General features: G+C 43.4%; 1 protein-coding gene across 4 annotated transcripts in view; it reads left to right on the top strand.

Annotated features, from left to right (window-relative positions):
- The window catches only part of SIDT2 (SID1 transmembrane family member 2), a 46,183-nt gene that overhangs the window by 18,731 nt on the left and 8,810 nt on the right, over window positions 1-18,642 (top strand). For 2 of the 4 annotated variants that reach the window (XM_033917661.1, XM_033917660.1), the window contains 13 exons: window positions 3,188-3,256; window positions 5,727-5,845; window positions 8,390-8,463; window positions 9,205-9,271; window positions 9,602-9,675; window positions 10,412-10,535; window positions 11,099-11,216; window positions 12,604-12,740; window positions 14,892-15,000; window positions 15,910-15,986; window positions 16,127-16,173; window positions 16,501-16,606; window positions 17,116-17,226. In XM_033917661.1, coding sequence (XP_033773552.1) covers window positions 3,188-3,256; window positions 5,727-5,845; window positions 8,390-8,463; window positions 9,205-9,271; window positions 9,602-9,675; window positions 10,412-10,535; window positions 11,099-11,216; window positions 12,604-12,740; window positions 14,892-15,000; window positions 15,910-15,986; window positions 16,127-16,173; window positions 16,501-16,606; window positions 17,116-17,226 — 1,232 coding nt within the window. Of the gene's footprint in view, window positions 1-3,187; window positions 3,257-4,673; window positions 5,545-5,726; window positions 5,846-8,389; window positions 8,464-9,204; window positions 9,272-9,601; window positions 9,676-10,411; window positions 10,536-11,098; window positions 11,217-12,603; window positions 12,741-14,891; window positions 15,001-15,909; window positions 15,987-16,126; window positions 16,174-16,500; window positions 16,607-17,115; window positions 17,227-18,642 lie in introns of those variants that run through there. The other 2 variants (XM_033917663.1, XM_033917662.1) reach the window with 2 other exon arrangements.

The following is an 18,642-nucleotide window of genomic DNA, read 5'->3' as shown; positions in this document are numbered from 1 at the left end:
TCTAGGGAGTTCTATATCCGCTCTCTGCAAATCAGTAGATAAGATGAAATTAGAATATGGCCCAGACGTAAATACACCCGTGGGTGTGATTAGTACGTGAACTCTATTTCTGTGCAATGTAGCTTATGCTGTGTCTATAAATCATAATTGTTGACTTACAAAATTCATTCCCTCCCATAGGTGGCTTTGCTGACCTTCAGTCAGACCTGGAGTTGATGGTTATATTACCCCCCCCCCCCCACTATGAGTTGGTACCTACTTCATTGTCCCACCATCATCACTAATTGGGAGAAGAATCTATGGTTGTATATACATGCATATAAGCTACCAATTAGAAGTTTTCTCTCCACTGCTTCTCCCATTGCCACTAAATATCTGCCATAAGGATATAAAATGTTTTTTATAGATCCTCCAATCCAGTCTTTTTTTTTCACTATCATCGCTTATCATTAAATGTAGCAGCTATTACCTCCCCAACACAATCTCTCTGCAATTTTTGTGCTCTGTATTTTCCCTTGTTTCTTCAGATGGTTAAATATTTTGGTTTCCTTTATTGGTGAATGTGTCCTGTCTATATTAAATGAGGGTTCTGAGTGGGACTCAAAGTTTATTGCCAATTGTTTTCGGTTGGGGGTATATTAAATAATAGCATTTTTGGTTTGATCATTATATCAATAGCTTACCAGATTCCTTTGCCCTGTGGATCCTACATATACCAGGTCACCTGGGCCCCAATCAAACCCTATTTTTGTACCTTTCCTTGGGTGCTCGCTGTCATGAAAGGGAAATTCTCCCCTTCAGCAAGACCAAGAATATATCTCCCACCTGCTATATCACTCCACTCTCCATCCACTCCTATCACTCTCATCCCCCCGTTCACTTCTTCACACATCCTCATATACAATAATCTCATCCCCTTGCCTGCCTCATCCCCTTCCCCCTTTTCTCCTTTGTTTCCATTATATTTGCTAAGTTCCCCATGCTTGTACCCTGTATCCCCCCATCCAATTCTGTCACAAAGTGATTTAGTCCCTGTCCAGGTGATGACATAATCAACTTAATTGCTGAACCTGAAGTGTTTTGTCTCATTCAACCACCATGGAGTCAGATTTGTGCCTTTGTCTTTGGGAACTCACTTTTTCTCAAGCACACTTCTTGCCGACAGTCCTCTTTGCCAATCTATCTCCTTCCTCCACTCTGCAATTCTTTACCTGTTTCAGTACAGTACCAGTTATAGCATTTACTCTTTTGTTCCCTCTCTCCCCCCTATCCTTCTGCAACAGTTACCTTGCAGGACTTTTTTGACATCAGTAAACCATATGAACTATAACTATCAAACGGAACATGTTCAATAAACCCAATTGTTTAACCTTGTTAGTTAGATTCCTGATATCTTGTCTTTCTGTGGTATGGAGCAGAGCCACGTTCGCTGTCCCTCTCTCTCTAACATACATGTTGTGGATCCTAATAACTTCTGTGTATGTATCTTTGTAACCTGTTCTGGGCTCCTGGGGAGAATGGGCTATAAAGCTAAATAAATATAGTATGCTCTCCCTCTTTCGCACAATTCCTGCCAATACAGTTCTTAAAGACAACAGTCCTCCCCTCCTGCAAGGCCTTTTAAGGGCTGGTTCTTGTACATGCATTCCCGGCAAAGCTGCTTTTCTCATACGGCCTCATTCCATTCTCGGGCTGCTCTCCCTCCAGTGTCTACAAAAGATTTGAGCTCCACTACATTGGTACCCAACTTTGTAGTCCCCTGATGGTAGATATTCACACCTGCTGAACAGTGGAAGGATCCTCTACGAGCAGTATGGCATTGTTTCTCTCCAGTGCCGAAAAGTCTTCAAAGAGCAAAATACTTTATGCCTTTCAGTTCTAAATCTTTACCAGCTCTGTAAGCTCTCAGGATCACCATCTTATCTGCAAAATGTAATATTTGCACAGTGATTGGTGTGGGCTTACTGCCAACCAGTGATTGAGGTCCCAGCCGATGTGTCTGCGCCACTTGGATCCTACCCCTCTTCCTCCCAAGGACTAGGATTTCTGGGATCTCAGATAAGCCAACAGTTTGGCTGCAGTTCTCCTGATCATCCAGCTACTCCACTAACTGCTCATTTAGCTTTTTTAACTATTCCATCTGCTCCAAAATATATATTTTTTGCTATTTCTTGTGCCATTATGTGATGTTTCTTGTCACCGATCTTTGTAACCTGCATGTCCAATGTTTCCTCCATGCAGCATAGATTGTAACTGTCTTCCAATATCATTGTGAAACCTTTAATTATGTGTCATGCTACCTCCTCAGATATAATTAAGATTGATTTATTCTACTCTTTCCCCTATCTTGTTTTCAATCACTCTTGGTTTCTCTACAGTCAACCACCCAGTTTTGCTGGACATACTCTCCAGTCTTCTCACAACCCCTGTTTGAAATGTTCACACCTTGTTTCTACTCTGATTCACCTTATTTTTGCCTCCCTGGACCCAGGGTGTGTACTTTAAAATATTCACTTTTGGGGGGGAGATTGTGGATATCAGTTTCAAGTTACTAGTGCCTGTCATGTGACTTCTGTATCAGTGAGGGTTAAAACAATTTGCATATCTGCATACAGCGGACTGGCTGTGCATTCTCCTGACTTAACAATCAGAGAATTTTGAAACACTGGGATTTGCTCTCCATCTTTAAACAGTCCTTTACGATTGGTCTGGTTGATTCTTTAATGTAAATTCAAGCACATGCCTCACCCCCAAAACACACACGTCTCCCACACATGTCATTAAAATAGAAAGGCCCTGGAAATTGTTGCCTTTTATGCTTTGCTTTATGCTCTAGTGTGAAGACAGGTCCTGTAATGCCCTGTACAAAATATATATTTCATTCCATCAGAATTACATTTTGACCTGTTAGGATGAGATCAGAGAATTACATGTGTTCCCCCCCCAAAAAAAACCTATAGTTTATTTGCTACAGATCTACAGGGTGAATGCTTTTTTATTCTGAATGATCCTCCTGCCAAATAAAATGATATTGCAATATGAAGAGAGAGTTGTGACAGGTAGTTCTGAGTGACCACTGTGAGCAGCTGGGCCGTTCAGGGACACTCCTCACTAAGGACCATTGTGATTCTGGTGGAGAGTTACTTCAATCTGCCTGACCATCACTGACTTGTATTTTCCTCTCAAGAACAGGACCAGTTCAAACGAAGATTCCCCGGCAACTTACAGATGAAGTCCCCTCTGTATATTAATATGGGTACAGGCAAACATCTCTCCCACAAATTAAAATCCACTGAAATCTCCACAAATTAATATCCACTGAACTGTTGTAATTCACATAAAATGAACTGAGCAAGGAGTATAATCCGTGTTGGGCTTTTCCTCCTCCTTCCCATCAGCATGCATGTGTATTCAATTCCAAGTACTTGTAATTCCACAAACTGCAAGTAATTTTGCAAATTCAAATTGCAATGTGTGTTTTCCCAAGAAAACAGGGCAACTGCAGTGTCCATCATATAAACCTCCATGTGCTTACAATCAGAAGCTAGATCAGTAAGTATGCTGGGTAATTCTGAACTCTAGGAAACAATCTTATTGGCTCTCACTAGAAGACAATGTGGCCTGTTGAGATATCAGAAGGACCAGGTAGTGTCTGTAGTGTCCTTCAGATACTACATTATTAGAACTGAGAGAAATGATTTATTTCTTGTGCAGAAAAGCAACAGGTGATACATAAGAAACAAAGAGGAATTGCTAAGAATATGTGGGAAATTTTACAGCTTTTCAAGCTTATACATTCCTCATAGCCTCATGGTCACAGAGAGGTTTTCTTTATACACTATGGTGCATTCCTTATTTGCATAATATTGCCCAGGATTCACCACAGTACGGTTGTGATTTTAAAACGCCTGTCTTAATTCAATTTAGGTGTTCTCATCCGCTATGCCCAGCTTTCCTCTGCAGCTGTGCCCAGTTCTCTGGGAATATGCACAGGTTTCTACATACCGTATCTGTGTGTATAAACCTCCAATTTCAACCAATTCCTGTGTCCCTATCTTTGGGAAATACAGAAACTACATAATTTGAAAAAAATAAAAAAGAATGTACTGATTCAAAATAACATAATCAACTAATTGATGAATGTGGTAATGCTGACTGTCCATGAGCTTCAATTTTTGCCTTCTAGTGGAGTGGACTACAGCAGTGTAAGATAGGAAATTCTGTGGCTTGAAGGATATTAATGACTTCAGGAAAGAGACTGCTTTCAATTGCTGCCATTGTATACAATACTGGGAGGGATTCTGATAAACCGCAGTGTAGGTAATGTACATGTGCACTGCACACAATTTTTCAAAGGGAAGCCACCCCACAGGGTTTCTCTTTGAAAATGAATGCAGGTACTGTGCATGGTACTTATGTGCTTTCAGTAAGGGCTAGATTCACTAACCTGCCTGATTGTGACCGATCCGTGTCTGATCTGGGCAGGTCCGATGAATTCACAAACCGGCAATATTCTAATGGGGGCGATCAGAGGAACGCCCCCATCTGCCAACACGGATTGCTAGTGTGCGATCCTGATGCATGCGCAGACCATCTGTAGATGGTCTGCGCATGCGTCTAAGACCCGTCTGATCCGCGACTTTTTTAAAAAAAAAACTTTTTATTTACTTTTAGTAGCCCAGTGAGCCCGTGGTTTTAACTCACTTTAAACCTGCAGAAAACCACGGGCTCGCAGTGTGGGGAAAGACAGGAAAGATTTGGGGAAGAGCAGGGCAGCGATTCGGGAGAGAGCAGGGCGGCAATTTGAGGCGGCAGGCAAGAGAGATTCGGGGCAGAGCAGGCAGGAGAAATTCGGGGCAGAGCATTGGGGCGGCAGGCAGGAGAGATTCGGGGTAGCAGAGAGCAGGGCAGCAATGGAGCTAGAGAGTCGGAAGGAACGTTTGCGACTGGTCCCCAGCAGTTGCTTCTTAGGTTGATCGGCCAGCCCAGTTGGAACGTGAAATTTGTTTTGTGAATCGCGTCCCTGTTTACTTTGCATGCCATTCCCCTTATTTGCATGCACGTATCGGAATCAAATTGGCAGAGAGGTAAATGAATCAGGCTGGAGTAAAATCGGTCGCAAACCGATCTCATGATCAGTTTGCTTAGTGAATCTAGCCCTAAGTGTCTTGAATGGGGGAATAGACATATGGCCATAAAAATGAAATTCCCAGGGGTACTATTTCTCTCCTTTGACCCTGCTTCACACTTTTGGTTGCTGAAGGTAAATGTGTGTGCATTGTGACCAGCGGGGGTGATCAAATGGGCAGTGGGTATAGAAGCAGATTTCAAACTCTCCATTTTTACTAGTCAAACTCCATTTTACCCAAGGAAATTACTTTGAGAATTGCCCTCTTGAAAATCAACTTTGTTTTTTTTGCACTGTTTCAAAGCCCTGACCTAAGTGCACACTCCCCGGGACACCTTTTTATTTTTATTTTTTGTCTCAGCTAAAAGTTGGCACACTGCGAAAGCCAGCATCTACTTTTGCCTGCACTGAGGAGGGTAAGTTTTCAGTCAGGCCACTTTACCGGGGTGGATGGCTTTGAAAATTGTCTCTTCCATAATTGTGTGCCTTCTCTAAAGCTGCCACTGGAAAGAAAAATCTTGAATGACCCTGGCAGGCTTGATTTGCATGGCCTCTTAGCCATCTCTCCTGGCTTCCCTGAACTCTCATTCTCCTGTAGATCGCTCCATGGAGAACCTCGCCAGCAGAGCTCGTCTTGATTCCCTGAGCTCTGTAGAAGAGGACGACTATGACACTTTGGCAGACATTGACTCAGATAAAAACATCATTCGGACCAAGGTGCGTAGCATCACCCCTGCTCCTCCTTCTCCCCCTCCTCTGCCCAGTAAACTGCCACTCGGGTTATGATTTGGCATTTATGTGTAGTTGACAGGCTTTGGGGGGGGTGCATTTAGTAACATTTAATAACAAAGATGTAATTCTATAAATTTGCAAGCTAATTCTGATGGTCTATTGGCACACACCGAGTGTCAGTTCTTTAATGGGATCTTGGTGCTCAGATTCAGTTATAGAATACTAGTGTAAACCACATTTGGTGTGCCAATAATGTAATGTGGTATCAGTTAATACTTCCATAGTCATGGTATAACTGTTGACTCGTTATGGCAAGGGTACGCACAGTACACAAGATTTTGTAAGGTATGTCCTAACCTCTCAAGCTTCCTTCTTTCATCCCTCTAACCCCCTGAACCCCCAAATCAACCTGCTCTACACTTTTTTTTCCCCCAAAAAGGACCAGAAATCTTTTTGTAAAACACCCTCTTTAACTCTTTTCTAATCCGCCTTGAACCGCAAGGTAATGGCGGAATAGAAATCCCTAATGTAATGTAATGTATGTGTGTCATAAGAACATAAGAACATAAGCAGTGCCTCCGCCGGGTCAGACCATAGGTCCATCCTGCCCAGCAGTCCGCTCCCGCGGCGGCCCGAACAGGTCACGGCCTGTCTGAGTCACCAGAAGGGGCCCCCTTGCCACCTTGGTTTCCCATTGAGTCCTATCTTCCCATCGAAGTCCTAACCCTCCGGTCTTGCACATGCACGACCTGGTTGGATTTCTATACTTATTACCTAGTTAGCTTTCTATACCTGTGTTACATCCCAGCACCTCTCTCAGTATCCCACGATCCCCCTATCCCTCAGGAATCCGTCCAATCCCTGTTTGAATCCTTGTACTGTACTCTGCCTGATCACTTCCTCCGGTAGCGCATTCCAAGTGTCCACGACCCTTTGTGTGAAAAAAAACTTCCTTGCATTTGTTCTGAACCTATCTCCCTTCAGTTTTTCCGAATGCCCCCTCGTGCCTGTTGACCCCTTCAGCCTGAAGAATCTGTCCCTATCCACCCTCTCTATGCCCCTCATGATCTTGAAGGTCTCTATCATATCTCCCCTGAGCCTCCTTTTTTCCAGTTGATGCCCTCGCCTCTGAAGTGGCATGTAACTAGTTACCAATTTATGGAATCGCTTTCAAAATGGTTAAATTGTCTGTTTGAAGATTTCTTTTTTCAGTGTGGCCAAAAGTAGACATGTTGTTTCACAACACATACCTTTAGCCTGCCATTTTATGCACAGATGGGAAAGGGGGTGGGATAGAAACAGAGAAAAATGAAGGCAGATGAAGACCAGAAGACCATATGACCTATCTAGTCTGCCTAACCATGCCACCTACCATCCCTTCCTCTCCCCCAGAGAACCAGCGTACCTGTCTCAAGCTTTCTTGAATTCAGATACACTTTTTTCTCCACCACTTCCACAAGAAGGCCATTCCATACATTCACCACCCTTTCCTTGAAAAATATTTTCTGAGTCTTATCTTTATCAGCTTCTACATATTTCTCTCCTTCACCATTGAGTCTCATAATGCTATATTTGCACGTCCTCCTATTTCTAGCATATCTAAATAATGTCTTGTCCTTCCATTTTACCATGTTGGCTATTTTTTCTTCCATTTGCAACTTTGCATTCCTGACTTTGCTTTCCTTACTTCAAGACAGTTAAGATCACAAGATCAACATTTATTGGCCATTCCCTCACTGAAAGTTATCAATACGAGGCGTCACACCATTTTCTCCATAACAGCTCCCCAATCTTGGAATGACCTCCCACTATTTATTAGAGAGGAAAAGCACTTAGATAAATTCAAGTCCAAACTTAAGTTTCCTTTTTATAGATGCTTTTAGTGAATAAATCTTAAAGATTCGGTCTTTTTTTACTTTCTACTTTATATATCATTATAAATTTTATCTGTTGCCCTTCCTATTGTTTTTTCCTTAAACATTATTAAATTAATATTGATTGTAACCCATTAATAATTTTCCCTCTGCTTTGAGTTTATATGTATAAGTTAAACTATGTATAGAAATGTTTGTATTTGTTATTTTTAATTCGATATGATTATTGTTTGTCTGATTTGTTCCCCATATTTGATTATTTATGAAATTGTACATCGCCTAGAAATTGTGATAGGCGATTAATCAAATTATATAATAAACTTGGAAACTACTTTACCAGCTTTTCTTAACTTTTCTAGGTATTTTCATCAGTCTTCTTCTTTCTGCAATCTTTTGAAAGTTAGCCTATTTTTCCTTACCTTCTCAGCTACTATTTTTGAGAACCAAAGAGAGGAAAAAGGAAAAAGAAAGTACAGTATTTGCAGGAGTTCATTTTAAACTCCCACAGGCTCCTATATACCTGTGGGAAAACAAGTGTAATGTTAAGCACCTACTGTCTCCACAGGTTTGCTTTTTATAATGAAATCTCTACTTTCTGCACACCTGTCTAGTATGTGAATGCCTTTCTCATGCTATATCTTCTGTTTGCTTTCAGAAATTTTTGTGCGTTGCAGACCTGGCCCGAAAAGACAAGCGCGTCATGAGGAAGAAATACCAAATCTACTTCTGGTGTGTACTGTCCTCTGAATAATGCAAGTGATGTAAAATTCTACTGGAGGCTCTCTATCTGGCAGATATCTGATGACATCATAGGTTCTCTTGCATTGGTTTCCATTCTATAAAATGTTGATTTTATCAATATGGGCTAGATAGTTTCATATGGGTGCAGTTGTAGAATTGCATTGTAAGAACATAAGAATTGCTGCTGGTGGGTCAGACCAGTGGGTCCATCTTGCCCAGCAGTCCACTCATGTGGTGGCCCTCTGGTCAAAGACCAGCGCCCTAACTGAGTCTAGCCCTACCTGAGTATGTTCCAGTTCAGCAGGAACTTGTCTAACTTTGTCTTGAATCCCTGGAGGGTGTTTTCCCTTATGACAGACTCCGGAAGAGCGTTCCAGTTTTCTACCACTCTCTGGGTGAAGAAGAACTTCCTTACGTTCGTATGGAATCTATCCCCTTTCAATTTTAGAGAGTGCCCTCTCGTTCTCCCTACCTTGGAGAGGGTGAACAACCTATCCTTATCTACTAAGTCTATTCCCTTCAGTACCTTGAATGTTTTGATCATGTCCCCTTTCTTTTGAGGGGAACAGGTTGGAATGTGTGTTTGGGAGCGATAAGAGGAGATGCTGGTGAATAGAAACAGTTTCTGGAAATGGTTTATGCTCAGGATATGCTAAGTGGTGCTTTGTTCATCTTTACATTGAGATTGGTAGTACAGACTCTCATTGTGCTGGTTTGTGTCTTCTGTAGGAACATTGCAACCATCGCAGTTTTTTATGCATTACCTGTTGTCCAGCTGGTGATAACATACCAGACGGTAAGTATCAAGGGAGCTGGCAGCCTTCTGTTTATGTTTATAAATCAAGTAAACTCACATATGGGATATATGGAAACTCACATATGGGATGTATAGAATTAAGAAAGGCTTATGGGGATAACTCCCATGTGAATTTTGTGAAACTGAGAAAGACTCTGCAGTGTCAGCTATATTCCACTAATGATTACTGGGGTGGATAACTCACCTTGGGGATGGGAGAAGTTGAGATAGGGTCCTGCTGATGTAGTGAGAATATGTGCAGCTTTTGCATGCGACACAGCAAAGCATCAGGAGCGGTCGGCTTTATTCCTGCTCTCTTCCTTTTTGTAGGTTGTAAATGTGACGGGGAATCAAGATATTTGTTACTACAACTTCCTATGTGCTCACCCTCTTGGAAACCTGAGGTACTGTCCTCAAGTCACCCTAAACCCTTTGGTGATTCAGAATCCTACAATTGACAGTAGTAAATAATCTGACGACATTACCCACAGACAGAACACATTATGTGTGCTATACTCTAGTTTCTTTGTGCAGTATCTCTCTTTGAGAAAGTAATGCCTGACCAGTAACATATTCAGAAACTGTCTGAAAATCACAACAGCCGTGCATGCACAAGGTATGTTAGGAACACGTAGCCAATTCTTGGACTGCCAGAGGCTTTTATTGAGGATTAAACCTCCATCTTACTCTTTGTAGCCTTAGTTAGTTTTTTAGCCCGTCCTCTCCAAAAGCTCAGGGCAGGTTACAAAATTTGCACACACAATAAACACAATTTAAATGAAAAAATTCATATTACAAAATATCCAGAACATATCTTGTAATTTGCATCACTTAATACTCTGATTCCATAATTTTGGCACAAAGTGAGAATATGCAGCATCTGTTGGAGGTTAGGATTGAGGAAAGGCAGGCACGGTGCACAATAGATGTCTGTTGCAGTTGGAAAAGAGGGCAGAGTTTTATAATAGGGACCTATGTGCGGGGGTGATTGTACATTTTACTACATTTATTTTATCTCGGTCAAAGTGGCTGTATATGTGTCAGGTCCCTCTGTAACCTGTTGCCCCAGCATTTGGATAGTGTCAGTAGAGGGCAGCACTGAGTCTCTCGCAGTAACTTGTGCTTCTTGCTTCCATGTAGCGCATTCAACAACATTCTGAGTAACTTGGGTTACATCATGCTGGGCCTCCTCTTCCTGCTTATTGTGCTTCAGCGGGAGATCAGCTACAACCGCCTACTGCTATGCCACCGCAGCAACGCTGAGGTGAGACCCTAGCAACACCAGTTTGAGATGGGAGAAGACAAATTGGGGTGTTTGTGCCAACTCTTGGGGGCCTTATTGCCAGCTGTGATTGAAGAAGAGTTGTGAATCAATAACTACAGAACAGCAGTGCTGGTTCACATCTTCCCATCTGACGTCCAGATTATGTGGAAGGGCTGAGTTATAGAAAAGGTACAGAGAAGGGCGATGAAAATGATAAAAAGGTTTGGGACGACTGCCCTATGATGAAAGGCTAAAGCAGCTAGGGCTCTTCAGCTTGGAGAAATTGGGACGAAGCCTTCATAAATACAATAGGGTAAAACTGGACTAGCTCAGGCTATGCAGATAATATTGAGTCAATTGGTAGGTTGAGTCCTATATTCTGTCTTGTAGCTGGGTGGGCTGGGACTGGTAGGTTGGGTTCCTATGTTGCATCAATTGGGGTTGGGCTGGGGATGCTGGAGCTATTATTCCTCTTGCCAATGTGCGGGAAGAGCTGAAGCACATTCACACCTGTAGGCTAGCACTTGACCAATTCTAGTGCCTGGTTTCTCTTTAATCTGCAGGAATGTGGCATCCCCAAACACTTTGGCCTTTTCTATGCTATGGGTACTGCACTGATGATGGAAGGGCTGCTCAGTGCCTGCTACCATGTCTGCCCCAACTATACCAATTTCCAATTCGGTGAGTTCTCTGGTGCAAGATGCCATTCTTTGGAGGCTCTGAAACCATCTAGGTGGTTGTATGCTCATATATCCTTTATTGTCATAACTAGCAATGATTATATCTAAACTATATATTATGGCTAAGAACTAAACCATTTCTAAATCATTTCTAGTGAACCCCAGGGCCAACATAGTAAGCATGACAGTGGGCATTGGCATTTGGGTGTGCAAAAACCTGTAATGAGCACTGTTCTACTAACTTTCTACTAGCCAGCCCTGGATGCACACATACCTTGATTCTTTAGCTTTGAGCTGCTCAGCACAAGAAGGAACCTTGGTGCAAGTCTCATGAGACCCAAGGCTTGCACTGGAGTTCCTTCCTGCAACACAATGGCAGTAGAGGTAAAGTGGCAATGGCTGGGACAGCCCCTGGAGGAAAAGAGGATGCCAGAAGCCCTGACAGTCTATGGTTGCATGGATGGATCCTGTTCTTTAGTAATGCTGGTTCTTTCCTTGAAGTTTACCAATGTAACTGAGCAGATACTAGGGCAGATGTGTTCCGAGCCCAAGTTCTCCGTAAGTTTTCTGGTTAAAAGGAAAAAAAACTCCAGAAGCTGCTGTTAAGTAATGTTACCATTCAAAGCCAGTATATTATTTAAATTGTCTAGTATGATATTTGGAAATTTGGAAAGGGAGAGCTCCCTCTTATATGTACGGTCTTTTCATGTTTTCCTTATAAATATGAAAAGGGCTCATAACCAATAGCTCCTGCACGTCCCCAGTTCAAAAGGTGTTAGATTCACAAAATTATTTACTGTCATTTTCATGTCGGTCAACTAAAATTTGAAATGCTTCATTTTTTTTGAGATAAGACAATTGTTTAATTATTATGCTGGGTTTTAATAATCAGCTCTAAAGATTTTTAGCGCAGGCTGGCGAGGTAAATGCTTTGACGCTCATAGGAATTCTGTGTTACCGACAGGTCTGTAGCAGTTGGGTTTAGGATAGTAAAACCCAATTCAAAATAGCCAGGCAATTGTTAGTGAATCAATCGCTTAGCTATTTTGCATGGGGTTTTACTAATTTGCATGGGAGGCTCGGATTGGGTAGGACAGGGCTGCCCAAGTCCGGTCCTTGAGATCTACTGGCAGGCCAGGTTTTCAGGATATCCACAATGAATATGCATGAGAAATGAATATGCATGAGAGAGATTTGCTTGCATTGCCTTCTTGGTATGCAAATCTCTGTCATGTTTAGTGAATCTAGCCCTAAATGTTAGTTCTGTCCAGGCTTCCCCCCACATGCTGCCCTGATGATGTCAATGAAAGTATGGATATGGATTTAGTAAGCAGGGCACACCCAGATAAGACCTGTGGCATATCGACCCCTTGCTTTCTTTTTCGTAGACACATCCTTCATGTACATGATTGCTGGGCTCTGCATGCTGAAGCTCTATCAGAAGCGTCACCCAGATATTAACGCCAGTGCCTACAGCGCTTATGCCTGCCTTGCCTTCATCATCTTCTTCTCTGTACTTGGCGTGGTGAGTGCTTGTTCCCTCCTGAGTCCGCTGTGTGTGAAGGTTGTGGGCTTTGGCAGCACTGGATCTTAACTGTTACAGTGCATCGGCATCTAGCTTTAGATTAGTGAGACTTAAGTTTATTTATTTATACATTTATAACCTGCCAACAGCTAAGTGGTGTACAAAGTAACATACTCAATTTTAATAAATACAAAAGTAAAGCACACACAAACACTCAAAACTGTTCCAAGCTATGCTAATAAATTCTCCATCATACAGGAAAGCTTTTGCAAATAAATGTGTCTTCAAAAGTCTTTTAAACTGGTGGAAAGAGATACAACAACGTAATGGGCCGGGGAGGGCATTTCACAGCTGTGGCCCCACAACTGAGAAACAGCCATGCCTAGACATAGCATGACAAATCCGCCACAAATCTGGTTCGACTACCTTCTCATCATTAATTCTCAATGATCCTTTAGCGGCATAAAATTGTATTGCAGACTTAAAATAAGATGGCACTGCACAATGCAAACTCTGAATAACTAAGCTTAGCCCTTTACATGGAACATGATATGCCACAGGCAGCCAACGGAGTTGCTTCAACACTAGTGTCACGTGTTGGTAATGACTCAAACCTATAACGTGGGCTGCAGCATTTTGAATCACTTGTAAAGCCTTAAACTCAGTCTTCACTCTGCAGTCACCTAAATTATAAAAGTCCCAGTAAAATATGATTGTTGGTTCTTCTTGGTGTTAGTCAGTATAGTGGTACCTTGGATTACGAGCATAATCCGTTCCAGGAGCATACTCGTAATCCAAAATGCTCGTTTATCAAAGCGAGTTTCCCCATAGGAAATAATGGAAACTCGCTTTGATACGTTCCCACCTCCCCCCCCCCGAGGCCAGCAGCGCTGCTCCCCCCCCCCAGCTTGCAAAGACCCCCCCCCACCGCGCGAACCGGCACCCCCGCCTGAACAACTTAAACTTACCCCCCCATCTGGCACCAGCACGCAGGCACAGATCGTGCCGGTGCCTAGAAGATCTTCCGGCTTCTACCTGCCTTGAGCATGCATCTGCACATGCTCAAGGACTTCTAATTCTCCCTCTCGCCGAGATTCAAATGAGGTCGGTGGACAGCAGCAAAGATTTGTTAAATTTGCATGTTCCCACACTCTCCCGCTATCCTAAAATCCCCATTATGACCCGACCCCTCCCCCTGCAGCAGGAGAGATGCCCACACTCTCCCGCTTCCCTAAAATCCCTGCCGCAACCTGACCCGATGTATTTATCAACTTTCCTTTTCCCCTTCATCCTCAAGCTTACGTTTGTACTTGTAATTTGTCCAATTAATGTTTACACTTCTCCCCCCCTTTTTTTAATAATAAATTACTTTTAACCTTTCATTTTTAACATTGTAAACCGGCCAGGTGTCCATCGATGGTCGGCATATTAAAACTTAATACACTTGAAACTTGAAACCCAGCCCCCTCCCCCTGCAGCAGGAGAGATGCCCACACTTTCCCGCTGCCCTAAAATCACTGCGACTCGACCCCACTCCCCCTGCAGCAGGAGAGATGCCCACTGTCCCCTACTTGCAAGTAACCCCCCTCCCCTGTCTCTGCCACCCCCTCCCCCTAACCTAAAATAGATGACCCAGAGGGACAAGGAATCCTTCCTCCCAGCTGCCTGCGTCATCTAAAATGGGCCTTCCCTTCCCCAGTTCATCCAAACATCTTGAGATGCACCGGAGAGGGGCCTGAGGCTCTCTGATTGACCAAGGTTGTATAAGGCCCCTCCTATGGGATGCACCAGGAACGGGCCTAAGGCTCTGATTGGCCCAGATGGCTATGACCCCTCCTATGGGACGTCCAGGTCAATCAGAGCCATAGGCCCCTTCCTAGCGTATCCAGGAAGAGGCCTGAGGCTCTGATTGACCCAAGTTATTTAAGGTCTCTCCCATAGCGATCAGGCTAAACTGCTGGAAAACAGTTTAGCCACGGCGTTAAAGTTTTGAGCATCTAGTTACCAATTCTTATTTCCTTCTGAAAAACAAAGACTGCAGGTCAATATGCATGCAGTGAAGTGAAGCCAGAACTGGCTGTTTGGCAGCTTCCTCACCTCTGACCCCTTGTGCATATATTCTTAAGCTGGTTCCTCTCTCTGCTTCCACAGGTTTTTGGCAAAGGGAACACAGCCTTCTGGATCATCTTCTCCGTTATTCACATTGTGGCCACCATGCTGCTGAGCACACAGCTGTATTATATGGGACGCTGGAGGCTTGGTAAGCAGGGGTGGGGGGGGGGGAGGAAGCAGGAGAAAGTATGGGAGGGGATGCTCACATGTTCAAATGGCAAAAACGCCAATTGGGTTAAGCCTCGCGTAACCCAATTTTAAAAATTATTTTTATTTTATTTTACAATTCAAGATTCACCAAATGTAACAAAAATTCCAACTTACAATATAATCAGCATTGTTCTGCACCTTAGTCATCCAGAGTTGCATTTTTAATTTTCTTTTTTCCTCCCCTTCCTCACCCCCGCTCCATTTCTTTCTTAACCAACCAGCCAGCTCCAAGGTAGCTCTTCTCTGGAGCAGGTTCAAAGAAACCAATACCAACTCCCCTTTCCCTTGCCATTAGAAATGCAAACTAAATGGAGGGGAAGCATCACTTCATTGTAGGCTCCTCCCCCCACGACAGACCAGGGATAATTTAAACTGGCAATGGTTCTGCTGTCTTGCTATAGTTTTAGATAGTTGAAAATCCATTTAAGTACATTTAGTCAGCCTATATGCATTAATTCTAACTGATCTCTTGAAAATATACATGTGTTTGTCTATGTAACCAGTGTTTGAAAGTAGTTTTCTTAGCTCAGTGCCAGTTAAACTTTTCACAATACTTATTAATTAACATTAGGTTAATAGCTAGTACTGGAAAGACAACGCAGTGAATATACTTAAGAAACTGTTATATTCTATTTCACAATATGTGTAAGGCCAGCAGGAGGCGTAGTGGGACAAGACATAGGTGACACTACATCAGTTTGTTCTTTTTCAAAGGCTCTGGAGCAAGTTAATATCACTGTTTAGATTCTCCAGAGTTGAAGAAAGGAGCCTTGCTGGGCTTAAGGGTGGGGATTCCCTTAGCTCCCTGTCATTATGGTGCAGTCACTTTCTCTCTCTCTCTCTGCAGACAGTGGGGTGTTTCGAAGGATTCTGTATATTGTGTACACAGACTGTATCCGGCAGTGTAGCGGGCCTATGTATGTGGTGAGTACTGCCCTTATCCCCTCAGGAATAGGGATGAGGCTCTGGGGCTTTTTTCTTCTGCTCACTCAGTTGCTCCCCCCTCTCCCACTTTAGTCTTACGGACTCTGCTAATGGGTGTCTGCATCCTTTTCTGTTTGCAGGACCGGATGGTGCTGCTTGTCATGGGGAACATCGTAAACTGGTCTCTGTAAGTATAAGATCTCTGTTTGTATGTAGTATGTAATGCAGCAGTCTCTTGTATCATGTGACAGTACACATTCTGGCCCTTATTAGCGACATGGGGCAAAATGCATCACAGCTGATGTGCATGTCATGTGAACGATTCAAGTCTTTGCAGTTCATACAAACCCGTTGCCACATGCTGGTATCATGTGGGAGTGCTTTTCATGATGGCTTTCATCAGTGCATGCCAGATGATGCCATAAGCTGAGGATGTACCAGGTCAGAGGTCATCCATTGGCCTTTTCTAGACACTAATTCCATTGCTTTGCCCCTTCTCCTTCCCTCCCACTAGTGCTGCGTATGGACTTATCATGAGGCCCAATGATTTTGCTTCATACCTGCTGGCCATCGGGATCTGTAATCTGCTGCTGTACTTTGCCTTCTATATCATTATGAAGGTAAGGACTGCCCCCTTCCCCTCTCGCTCTCCTTTGCGCCTCGATCATTATACCAGCTTCAGACATTGCTCAATCTCCTGCCTGTGTGTCTGTAAACTCTAAGCAACCCTACCCCATACAACCCCACCCCTATCATTCTCTCAAGGTTTTTTTATGTGTGCCTTTTTTTTTTTTTTTTGTACTGTGTGAAGGACTGGTCCGTAGTAAAATATTATTATGAGGCCTGGATTCTGTTAACCTTCTCTCCTGGGAGTGGTGGTTGTATCCTATCAATCTATGCAGCCTAATGCCACAGTCAAATATGCCTCAAAAGGTACAGTTGCATAGGTAGAGGTGTATTATAATTTTTCCTTAAGAGAGAAAATCTAGTCTTTCACCCTAGTGTTGCTTTCTCCACTTGTGTGGGTGCTGTTCTGTCTTCCTTTTCCTCTCTTCAGAGTGCTGGATTGGAAAAAGATGGGTTTCCTTTGTGCATTTCTACTGATTATCTTCACTATCCTCTTTCCCAGCTTCGTAGTGGTGAGAGGATACAGTTCATTCCCTTCCTCTGCATCATCTGCACATCTGTGGTGTGGGGATTTGCCCTGTTTTTCTTTTTCCAGGGTTTGAGCACCTGGCAGGTAAGTGTGAGCTTTGGAGTGCTTTCCCGACCTACCCTAGTTCCTCCTCCTTTTCTGTAGTGGCTTAATGTTGCTTCAGCGGGGATACCAGCTTCTGTCCATTACAATGTAGCTTCATCCAAAATCACTTCTATTTACCAGCAACTTATTATTATTATTTAAAATTTATAGCCTTCGGTATCTAATGGTTACAGCAGGTTACAATGTTACATACATAATATTATAAAACATACAATTAAGCAATTCAACAAAACCACAATAAAATTATAAAACAGAAGAATCTTCATTCTTTAGCGTCCCTCCAGACCGGCACAGAAACGATGGTTTTACGTTCCTCTGCCAGCAGGTGGAGACTGAGACATTGACTTTTGGCTGTAGTATAAGTGGGCTGTGATGTCCCATCTACAATCAGTCTGTTCTCAGTCTCAAGCAGGTGGAGTGGTAAGCCTGTGCAGTCTTTCTTTGATTTAGTGTAGGGCCTGTTGGATTTGTTTAGTGGACTTCTTGTCCCTTTTGTGAGTGCCGGATTGAGCTTGGGGGACTCTTTTCGGGGGTCTGTCCAACCTTGGGGGTGCCACACTCAACTGGTTGAGTCCCTCCCCACATTTCCCCTCCTCCCCTAAATTTTTCTCTTAAGAGCTGCCTCAGCTGTAAACTTTGCCACCGTTCAGGCAGGGTATATAGCTTTGAGAGCCAGTGGGATCTGCTAAATTGCTCACTAAAGTTGTATTTTTAAAAAAACAAGCCTGAGGCAGTGTCGGTCTGATTTGTGATTATGGTAGTGGTGGCAGTGGCCTTGCGCAAAGAGAGCATTCTGGTTCATTCCTATATAGACTGGTCGATTCAAGCAAAGTCCTTTCAGGAGAGCTCCCGGGTCACGACTCAAATTGTGGAGTTCTTGCAGTCATTGAGCTAGGTGGTCAACTTGTCCAAAAGCTGGTTGACTCCATCTCAGCGCATGGAGTATCTCTTTGACATCAGCTTGGAGACAGTCTTTCTTCCCAAGGCCCAGGTCCTGAAATTGCAGTCGAAGATTCTCTTCCTGATGGATTGTCGTTGCCCTTGGATGCAGGATTTTCTGCAGGTCTAGGGGTCGATAGTGGCCTCCCTGGAAGTGGTCTGATGGGTTTGGGCACACATATGTCCCCTTCAGTATGCTCTCCTTCAGCAGTGGTCTCCTCAGTTTCAGAATCTGGACTCTCCGGTCCCTCTTCGGGGGTTACTTCGTTGCAGCCTGCGCTGGTGGCTACAGTCTTTCAATCTGGTTCAGAGGGTAAATTTGGATCAGTACCAGTGGACAGTGCTTCTTACGGAAGCCAGTCTCCTCGGTTGGGGAGCTCAATGTCTCAGTCGCTCAGCTCAGGGCAGCTGGTCACCGGAGGAAGCATCCTGGTCGATCAGTGTTCTAGAGACCAG

This window comes from Geotrypetes seraphini, chromosome 13 (genome assembly GCF_902459505.1).
Source record: "Geotrypetes seraphini chromosome 13, aGeoSer1.1, whole genome shotgun sequence".
NCBI classification, from domain to species: domain Eukaryota; kingdom Metazoa; phylum Chordata; class Amphibia; order Gymnophiona; family Dermophiidae; genus Geotrypetes; species Geotrypetes seraphini.
The sequence above is the reverse complement of the archived record's forward strand: the minus strand, read 5'-3'. Positions and strand labels throughout refer to the sequence as shown.